The sequence below is a fragment of the Thunnus thynnus genome, chromosome 10 (genome assembly GCF_963924715.1).
Source record: "Thunnus thynnus chromosome 10, fThuThy2.1, whole genome shotgun sequence".
In the NCBI taxonomy this organism is placed as follows: domain Eukaryota; kingdom Metazoa; phylum Chordata; class Actinopteri; order Scombriformes; family Scombridae; genus Thunnus; species Thunnus thynnus.
This window is the reverse complement of record NC_089526.1, coordinates 7,374,889-7,386,056: the sequence shown is the minus strand read 5'-3', so window position 1 is coordinate 7,386,056 and position 11,168 is coordinate 7,374,889. Positions and strand designations below refer to the sequence as shown.

General features: G+C 39.5%; 1 protein-coding gene across 1 annotated transcript in view; it reads left to right on the top strand.

The window, feature by feature from the left end:
- Positions 1 to 2,765: 2,765 nt before the first annotated feature.
- LOC137190942 (inactive phospholipase C-like protein 2) overlaps positions 2,766 to 11,168 on the top strand; it is a 48,664-nt gene continuing 40,261 nt past the window's right edge. Inside the window, exons 1-2 of the mRNA XM_067600686.1 lie at positions 2,766 to 3,179; positions 3,653 to 4,122. Of these exons, the coding sequence (XP_067456787.1) occupies positions 3,871 to 4,122 (252 nt within the window). The 5' untranslated portion in view covers positions 2,766 to 3,179; positions 3,653 to 3,870. The remainder of the gene's footprint in view (positions 3,180 to 3,652; positions 4,123 to 11,168) is intronic.

Below are 11,168 nucleotides of genomic sequence, written 5' to 3'. Positions count from 1 at the left end.
GTTTTTCTTGCTTAATCATTCCTCCTGTTCATGCTGGCTGTTAAAAGATCCTTTCCAAACACGCTTTCAATGTAAGTGATGGGGACAAAATCCAAAGTCTTCATTTTGAGCGAAAAATTATCTAAATCTATCTAAAGATAAATTATCTAAAGATAATATGAGGCTTCAGCAGTCTGAGTTAGTCAAATAAAGTGGGTATCTTCCACAGTTACAGCTTCTTTAGTAAAAAAAAAAAACCTTGTTGTGTCTCGACAGACAGTGTTTCCCTGTTTAGCTGCACTGGAAGGATAGTGACAAAAAGAGGGAGGAGCCTCATATAAGCAGATAAACTTTTAAATGCATTTTTGCATGGATCACCCCATCACTTACATTGAAAGTGCATTATGAAGGGATCTCTAAATGGTCAGTGTGAACAGGAGGAATGATTACAGCAAGAAAAGCATGTGTCAGTGTTCATTTAGCCTGTTGTTTTAGGACAGACTTGGAAAATTGTGAACATATCCTTTAACATTAGTTTACATTCAGAAGTACAGACTGCTTATTCTTCCTGCTGGGATGAAATACAGCAACTGAAAAAAATACAGTTTTAATTATCCAGGTGATAATATAAGGCTAATAGAATAAGCTAATATTGGCTATAGTATGTCTGGTAACATAACTTATACAGCTACTGCCGTACATGCTGACATAAAAAAACATTAACAATGCATGAATACAAGTATCATGGCAGCACTAGTATCTTCAATGAATCAATGAGCAGCAATGTCATGCCATTATGTTTCTTAACAGGCTAATTCTAGCTATTAAAATGTGGTGTAAAAATAAACTTTGGCTTGCAGTGCATCGTTAGCAGAAGATATAGACAGAATAAGGAGAAAATCTGCACTGCACAATTAACCATCAATAACCATTGTTGACCAGCAGATGGCTCTGTTGTACAACTCACCGCACCTGCTTCTGTATCCGACGATATTTACTTGATCTGCTTACATCTGAAGCAGTGGCCTATGAATAAAACACATTAAATCATGTAGAATAATGAAATGCCTCATAACTCACTCTCTGTGCCTCGTATGAAGGAGGCTGTAATATTACATATTTGCTATATGTTGTACTGTGTGTGAATGTTTCAAAGCTCCTCAAGAATTGATTATTTGTCATGATTCTGTTGGTTCACGTTTTCACAAGACACCTCGCGTAACAGCGCAAAAAGCTGTTGTGCAGTGAAGGCTATTACTTCACCAGTGAGATTGGTCCATCAGCTCAATGTACTGTCCTCATAAAGAGGAAGGCCTGATATACAATGTGACACAAAACAGAAAAAAAAAAAGTCATGTGAGCCTTTCTGGGAGATTGTAACTGTCCTTGAGATACGTCATATGAAGCTTCTGAATAAAGCTGACAACAGTATTAATAATAGAGAAAATGAGAGGTGCTCCAGGCACAAGGAGAAAGTAATATTAAAAGCTTTATTTGTTTAGACGAGTATATTGGTTTAAAACTAATGTTCAGTTCCCTGCACTTACTATATGTGGAAATAATTTGGCATTTGGCCTTTATTATTTAATATTAATAAGTTCTTTCACACTGTTTGATGAATATGTTAAGAGACATTACAAAATAACACAAATAGAAAATAAAAATAGTTTCTGTTTATTGTTTTTGTATGTATTTTCTTGCTGATTTCTGTGTTGTGTGCTGGTTTGTATGTGCTTTCTTGTTATTTTTTGTACTTATTGCTGTTTTTTTATGTTTTTTTTCTTGTTGACTTTTGTGTATAGTGCTGTGTTGTATGTATTTTTATTGTTGGGTTTTCTGTTTTGTGCTGTTAAGTGTGTGCTTTCTTGTTGAGTGTTATGTTTTTGCTGTCAAAAATAACAATGACATCCATTGAGTGATCAACAATGATTCGGACAAATGAAACACGAGGGTTTGTTAAGCTACAGTGATTGGCAGAGGCGGAAAGTAACTGAGTACATTTACTCAAGTACTGTACTTAAGTATAATGTTGAGGTACTTGAGTATTTCCATTTCCACTACAATTCAGAGGGAAATATTGTACCTTCTACTCCATTACATTTCATTTGTTAGCTTTAGTATCTTTTCAGATGATTTGACACAATAGATAATATAACAAGCTTTTAAAATACAACACATTGTTAAAGATGAAACCAGTGGTTTCCAACCTTTTTGGCTTTTGACGTCTTACAAAAAGCAGTGTGTAGTCAGAGTCACATTTCAGATGTCTGTGAGTTTTTAACAACTCCACCAAACAGTGATTTTCTCTTCTCCCTTCTCACATGGTTTCATTTCAGTAAATCTTCAAATGATTCAATATTTCACCAAAAACCAAAGATTAGAGAAAAAGTCCAAAAACTGAAAACAGATGTGTATGAGAACTTTGTTTTGTCTTCTTTCCTCTCACATTGATGCATCAGTATTAACAATCTAATGATGTCATACCGGTATATACTAATATATCAGTCAGAGGTTAGAAACGAATACCTCAAAACAGAGTACATTTTGCTGCAAATACTTAATGCACTTTTAATTGAGCAGGATTTTTCATTCAGGACTTTTACATGTAATGGAGTATTTTTACATTGCTGGATTAGGTGAAGCATCTGAATACTTCTTACATCACTGGTGATTGGAGAGATTTATAGTTGGAACTGTGTGAGGCATCAAAGTCTTATTTGTTTTGTAGGAAAACTGAACACGGAGGCGTGCTTTGCCTGTCAGTGAAAAAAAATTACGTGTGATTGACAGCACAGCCTGTTTTCCCTGTCGCGCGTTCACGAGACGTACACAACTTTGTTCCTTAGGAACGTCTTCTCCCAGTGTGTGACGGTTAATCAAGTGGCACTTATATCATCTAACCTAACAGCAAATCACGGTTAAAGCTTGTTAGACGGAACAACCACCGACAGTCGAGATTGACTGTGGAAGATATTGATTCCACTGACTATTCATGTGCCAACAACCGGGCTTGAATTGACTGGACTTTGAGTTGGCTATGAAACTTCATCCAGCTAGCTAGCGACTGAGGTTAGCTTGCTGTAGCTAACTAGCTCAACACAGCACACGGCAACGTTACAGACGGCCAACGGTAGTCTGGCTGCTCTCTGTCGCGACAACAACTTTAAAAGGAGGACCCGTCCTTCCCATGAGGAGACAAGGCAAGTACATGAAGCAAGTTATATTAAGCTGGTTTTATGGGCGAATTGATTTTAACTGATAACTTAACATGCCGTTAACGCTATTTAACTTGCCGGGCACTGCTGAGCTGGAGAGGGGTGGGTTATTATCACTGCACGTTAGTAAAAACAAAAGCAACATAGTCGTGCGGTCTGTGGGACGAGAACGGTGGGAATATGGTGAAAACGGTCAACTTATTTAAAAATGCAGTAAAGCCCATATATGAAAAATATATAGCAAGGCACATTGGCTGTATGCGTTTTATCATGCTGCATTTACAGTGACAGCCCTCACTGAATTTAAGTGAACATCCGCTTTTAGTGCACACAAATGTGCTTTGCGCCTTCTCCATATGACTGTGCGACGCCAAATCGCTGCTACTACTATTAACGTTACTGGTGTTAATGGTGTCACGTTGCCTAATTATGCAAATCGGTGTGGTTTCTCTTCACAGAGCACAATGCAAGGAGCAAGCCCCTCTGTCTGTAGGAACCTGACAGATATGTGCAACGGGAGATGATATGGCAGGATTTCGTTCAAATGTTACGAGGCAATAGGCCAGGCAGGAAATTGGAGTAAAGCTGAAACATACGGCTTTGCTACCCAGAAGCTTGCCAGCGTGTGTGTGTGTGTGTGAGAGAGAGAGAGAGAGTGTGTGTGCTCGAAGTGCCTATGGCGGAGTTTGGGGACGACGGCAGCCTGCCTCCATTGAATCTTGGGGATACGGCCGTGCCCAGCGACGAGGCAGCTGGCAAGACGCATTGCGAAGTGTCGGTCTTGAATGGAGACTGTGGGATATCACAAAATATGGTCGGTTCAGGCTCCTTCGTCGCACCTTGTAGCCAAGCCGGGGTGGAAACCGCCAACACCTCTGCCGGATTGGATGGCAAATCTGAAATACCACGCAGGAGCAGCATTATCAAGGTAAACATTGAAGTTGAAGTCTGTGTGTTATGCCATTCATTCAGGCGAGCTAGCCTGCACATAGGGTGTTGGAAGTTACCATGCAAAAAGCTGTGGTCTAATTTAATCCGTCTCTTTTGTATACATCATGTGTCTGCTTTTCAGTAACCTTGCCCATAACATGATCACACATGACATTTTCAGTGAGATAGATGGTTTTGACAATGCAGGCCAATAGTGGGATCACCAGAAGCACATCCTGTACTTTGAATATTTTTCATGGGATTTGTGTGGCAGAGTTTATTCCTTATTTAATCTTGAATGTCAGTAATCTGGCAATAATGTGTGTGTGCCTGCAGAGACTAGGGTAAGATAAGAAAGACTTTAGTGTTCCCAAAAGGGGAAAATGAAAGTGTAATCACAGCAGGGAAGTACAGGACTAAAGCAGAAATATGTTTGTCAGTAAAATAATATACACACGTCATCTAAGATAATGTGTGTATTATACTCATGGAAACTTTGACAAATATACATTATATTATGAGAAATAAAGTCAAGAAATTGAAAGTTGCACATGTCAGTTTAAAAAAAAGCAAGATAAACAACAAAAAACATTTTAAGAAATAAAGATAACACATGGGTTTTAAAATTGGATGGAATGAAGTGCACGTAGATAGAAGCACAGCAAGAATATTGCACTGGGGTGAGAATGAGAGAGTGCAGTATAGCTGCTAATAATGTTGAATGATAATAGTAGTGGCTGCTAATTTAGTATGTTGACCTCATGTGAACATACTAGAGATGTCAGTTCCGCTTAATTTAGCTGTTCAGCATTCGGTGGTCAGAGCTAGCTTGTCTGCCCTGGTTAACTTGACTTTTAGCTCGTCCTTCCTCTCCTCAAAATCTTTTCAATGTGTTTAGTCACAGTAGCTCCCGGCAGCATAACATACTCAGGCTTGATGTACCGAACTAGCTCGTTCGATCCTTCGCCCTCTACCGCACCGATTGGCAGCCTATCGATGTCAATCATTAAGCACACCAACTGGGTGATGGCCTCGGACCAGTGCTCCCCGGCTAGCAGTGAAATGATCTTTGGCTGCAACTGCGAGTCATCCTCGGACAGGCCGGCCAAGTGCTTGTTCTTAATGTGGTACAGCATAGTGTTGGCCCGAATATAAGGCGACCCGGATTATAAGACGACCCCCCCCCCTTTTCCAATAATTGTTTTGCAAAAATAATGTTACTTTTTGAATATAAATTAGATCATAGTATAGTTACATACTCACACACTCTCCCTGCAGGCTCTTGGAAGCGGTCAAAAATTATTTTCTCTGGCAGTTAGGACTTATACGACTACCTGTTTGTCTTTTTGAGCTCTTTATCATCTGTGACAGTGGTATTTGGCAGTTTGACATATTCCACTTCTTCAGTAGAGACGTCGGAGGACGCTTTGAACTTTTTTTCACTTGTCATGAATCTATTTTGTCCGTGGCAGAAAAACACTTTACACAAGCCTTTAGAAACACCTGCAGGTTAAACTGGACTAAAAAAAACACTTTTAGTGGTGACCGACTCTAACACACTGACTATAAACAGACCTAAAGACACTCGCTAGCCTAGCGACATTAATGCTACAAACAACTCATAATGCAAAACTCTGTGGAGGAGGCGGTTTTACACTTCTACTTTATCTATTCAAAAAGAATATCTGATGTTGTGAACATGTTATCTAGCTGGTAGCAGAGTGTGTATGCAAATTAACCAAAAGACCAACATGCGTAACCGGTCAGAAATATGAAAATTTTGCGGTCAATAATATTAACTGATTAACGGTTAACCTTTGATCCCTAGTACACACACAGATGAAGGATAGAGTTTACATATTCAGACATAACATTGTTAAAGTGTTGACCACTGTTAGTCTAATATGAATATAGTAGTGAGTAACACTATAAAATATGTCTGAAGTATTGAAGGCTTAAGTATGAAAGTGACTGCTGGAAAACACTGCATTTTAAACAAAGTGAGATGCATAAGACTTTGTGTTTTAACAGTTCATGTTTCCTTGCTTCCTTTCACATTTGAGAAAAGCTTTAGAGAAACACATAGGATGATCATCATTAAAGCAGTCTTGTTGTTGCTGGATGAAAACATAGGTGGTCTGGTGGCCAGAGAACATCCCTGAGCAACACACTCTAGTGTTGATCCTGGTTTCTCTTATGACTGAAATGCAAACATGTACATGTTTCACAGGGATATGAAAATAACAAACATATCTTTTTAAAAGATAAATATTTAAGCATTTCATCAGAGTTGTCGTGATATTCACTACCAGTCAAAAGCTTTGCATTCTAGTTTACTGATCTCATGGGGATGGAAGTTGGAAGTATTGCTTAAGGGGTACCAAAGATGATGACACTTCCTCACATTGCATCAATGTATTGTATGTTGAAAGCCTCCGAGACATTTTATGCAGCTAATGTCAGCAACTCTGTAGTGTAAGTCTTGTGTCTGCTGCTGTAGCTGTCATAATGTCAGTCATAAGACTGTAAAGGAACAGATTTGAAGGTGGTGAAGGAGAGTAGCTTGACTATACTGAACAAAGGATTCATTATTCTTTACATTAACTGTACTCTATGTCTACAGAACATTACTGTAGCATAGACACAAAATGATCCCTGAAGGAGATGTCATAAGTGACTGCTTCTTGTTTTTATGTTTACATGTGGCTTAAAGGGGTTAATAAATCAGTGGTCAGAGTCAGGGATTTAATTCCCACTAGGATCAGCTAGTTTATTAGTGTAAGGAAACTTTTTAGAAGCACTTTTCAGATAACGGTGTCTAGTGTGTTAAATGATTTTTGGTGACTTCATTGTTTATTACAATGTACAACATCAATACCGTTGTTAGGTCTATGATTGGAAACCTCAGTGATACTCCTTTCAGACAGCAGCAACTTGTGTCGTGGGTCATTTCAATACATGTTTGACTCACATTAGAGCCATTTATGAGACAGCAGTCACCCAGCTTCTCACTGTCAGCAGAAACTCCAGTCTGCAGTGTAGTTCCATACACTTTCTTGTAAAGAAACAACATTGTGTGTATCCTTGTGGCCCAAGTATTGAATGCATTTCTTTCCACATAAAACATTTGCAAAGCCAAATATTGTTAGATTCTGCTTTGTTTACATCTATGTTTAATAGCTAGCAGTCTTCTTTTTCCCTGCGTTTGCTGGCGTATTGCTGTGTTTCTTGACGTATTACAGCCACCTGCAGATCATGGGAATAATATAAAACCATTGACAGGACGGTGTATTGCATCACCTGCATATATGGATGCATGCATGTAGTGCATTCTCGTTTGCATACATGAGACAAACAAAAAACAGGTTCCCACTCATAAAAGAACTGCCCTAGTGCTACTGGAGTTCAGAAACTCCGCAGCGTACCTTTTCAAGTTTCAGTTTCACCTCTCCCTCTCTCTTGATCTCTCTCTCGCCCTCTTCTTCTCTCTCTCTCTCTTTGTTTTCTTGGCAAGTTGGTTAAATAACAGTCTATAAGTGCAACAGACCAGTAGTAGTTTGCCTTGTGATACAGCAGAGGCAAGGCCTGTCACGATAATTACGTTATCGACTTATTGAACGATATATGGACATGACCTTGATCATTTTTGCTGACCTCAATATTGCCCATTGTGTTTACATGCGTGTTTGTTTACATAAAATTATCACCAACATTTTAGCCAACATGATGCCAGAATAAACAGCATAACTGAATTGTGCAGTCTATCTATTTGAGGCAAATTATCTGTCTACCTGTTTCAGCAGGTTGTTTCCAGAAGGTTTCTGCGTTTTGATAAATCCAGTTTCTGCTAACCACAGCTGAGGCAAAACCCAGAACATAGACGGCACCTTAGGGTACACGAAACAGGCCATTTACTGCTTGTTTTTAATATAATTTAGCAAGCTGTGACAACAAAACATAATTATACTGAGGGAACATTACCAAGTTGTTTCATATTGATTTTGAGAGACCATGCATCCCCACTAACCTAGAAAAAGTAAACAGTACTGAGTGAAAGCCGTGTGTCGTTGCTTTTCAACAGTAGTTTGCTTTATGAGTTGAACCAGCATAACAGCACATAAAATGTACAACCTGAATAATACTAATGTGGTGGTTGTAAATTTCTTTTTGTTTTCTTTTTTAAGACAAACAGAAAAGGACTTATGTGTATATGAACTATTTAACTCATAAAATCCTTTCTTGTGAGCACAACACTCACCTTGACAAAAAAAAAATGTCTCCTGACATTTTAAGAAACCCAAAATTCTCCCAAAACTCTTCACTCCCGCTAGTGAACATGCTGGGGATGCGTGGGCAGTGTATGTAGGCTGCATGTATGGTGTAAGTGAATAAGGTGAAACTAGAGGTCCTGGCACCTCCCCAATAGGTAAGTATGGTATTTGAACCAGTGTTACCATGTTAACTACAACTGTGGCATAAAATGGGCTTAAAATAACTATTGTTTATCGCAATCATTTCTGGGACAATATATTGTCCAATAAAAGTAGTTATCGTGACAGGCCCAGCAGAGGGTGTTCTTAAAATTCACTGAGAGAAACTAAATGCCCTTGTTGGGCATGCTTACCCAGTATGCCCTCTTTGACCCTAATCCTAACCCCTACTCTGCCTCTGACTGGCTTGACCCTGATATTTTTACCTTAACCCTAACCATCTCACTCAAACGTACAGTAATCAATCGGCCCCTTGGGTATCTTTGTTGGACCACAAGCATACTGTTTAAGCATGCCTGACAAGGGCATTTAGTCTCTCCCAAAATTCTCTATCAGCTTGACCTATCGCATGCTCTTTAACCTATGAGTAAACTAAGCTAATACATAAAAATGGAGGACACCAGCTAGCAAAGTCATGCTGATTAGATAATTACAACCCTGAAGCATCTGAGAGGAAGTATGAGGAAGTATTTTGGACTCTACATCGGAGATGGCAGAACCAACAAAGATACAGCTTGCCAACTTTGCAAAAAGCAGCTGCCTTACTCTACAATGACAACGAATCTGAGGATTTACCTGGTAATTTGCCACACAAGTGAGGCAGAGGAGGCATTAAACAAGCAGAGCAGCGTTAACTCTTCACCCTCGTCTGACTGCCTATTTAAGACACAGTGCAATCTCAAGACACATAGTACAGCTGTATAACACCACACAGGAAAATATAAAGACTATACTGAACTGTAAGACACTCAGACACTGACAGATGGACATGGCCGGCCATATATTCGCTTATGAAAGGCACAGCCAATTGTATTGACACATTACGGTATATGGGGTGTGTGCAAATTAATTCAAATGAATTACTTGTTAGTGCAAATTCGTTGGAACTTGACTTTTTGAAAAAGTGACAGCCCTGTAGTGCACTACATGTGTGTAAATATATCCCCTATATGGTGCCTTCAAAAATTCCACAATGGAACGAAAAAAGTAGTGACTCTACAGCTGATGGTGATGATCCAATATTAAGATGATTAGTTAGTGTCCAAAATTTTGATTCGCTGCTCACTATTGAGCAAACTAGTGTCTATTATATAGAGAGTAGTGAATGAATGAATAAGGTAGTGATTTCAGACACAGCCACTGTGTTGGTCTGAATGGGGTGTTAGATTGCTCAGCTTTCAGCACATTCTCTGGCAGCAGAAAGGGTTCAGCTGCTCACCTTTTCGCCAACGAGCTTTACAGGAACACAAATTCTTGGCACATGGAGGGTGTTGAACTTTGACGTGCCCTCTGTCTGGAGATTGATGGGAGTAATATTGACATATCTTCCTTGTAAAGTTCCGAGTAATCTCTCACTACACAAGGACATGTCTCAGTTCCCAGGCCATTTGAGAGCGATTTATTTCAGTGGGACGTGCACTCCTGTGAGCTATAGGCTCTGTTCAGGGAGGGAACAAGTTGAAACTTACTTGAATAAAGCTGCATACACACCAAATCCGGCAATGCGGCACCTTCTCACAGGGTTGTGCAGAGGTTTGGGCGTGTTTATTTGTGCTTTAGAACATAATGTTTTATTTCTCTGATTCACTGCTTTGTTCTTGTTACCACCGCTCCCTCTCTTCATTCATTCTCTAGCTTGCTCAACCACTGCTGCTCTCTCTCTCTCTCTTTCTTTCTCTCATCTTTTTTATGAGTTGGGAAGCCAACAACAAAGTAAACAACAAGGTTCTTCTTCCTGTGGGTGTCTTCGGGTCTGATCACTTGGTGATGTGATTGGCCGCGGCAGCATGATGTTGGGTTGCGTTTCAGCACAAGTTGAGTCTGATTCAACTTCTTGTCGTACGGCTGCTGCGTTTTTTTTTGTTGCATCCCATGCGGTCCCCACTCTCGCAGCCTAAACGCTGTACCTCCATTCAAATGAACGGGAGGACTGCTGTTTTTCCCGCATTGCTGGATTTGGTGTGAATGCGAGAGAGAAATGTCAGAATACATTTCAGACTTCTTTTTACATTTTCTCAAAACTTGTAAGCCAAAAGGTCTCTTTAAATAACTACTTTGAAACTACTTTGAAAACCTTTCATTGCTGTTCCTGGCAGCGTTAATGCCCTGGTCCATTCTAGCAAATGTGTGCAGAGGTTTCCACATGGTGGTCCAGTGCCAGGGTAACCATGCAGACAAGAAATCATTCTGAAATGCTCAATGACCTAATTGCAATAAGTGCCATATCAGACTACACAATGAAAGCCTTCATTACAAGGCATATGAAATAAGTGAAATGCACAACGAGTCAGTTTGAAATCATTTTGAGGCGTTTGCTTAGCAACACAGCACACAGATGGATAAACATCCAATGAGTCACACCAGATATGATGACTTCCGATAAGTCAGAGCCAAAATGAATCTCACGTTAAGTTGGCATTAATAGAACATGGACTCCTACCAAGTTTCAGGTTCATGCAGGAAGTGGAGTTCATAATAAGGTTAGAAAACAAAATCATCCATCATTTATAGCTCAACTTTTTTTTTTTGATTTTCCTATCCAGCTGTAAATCAA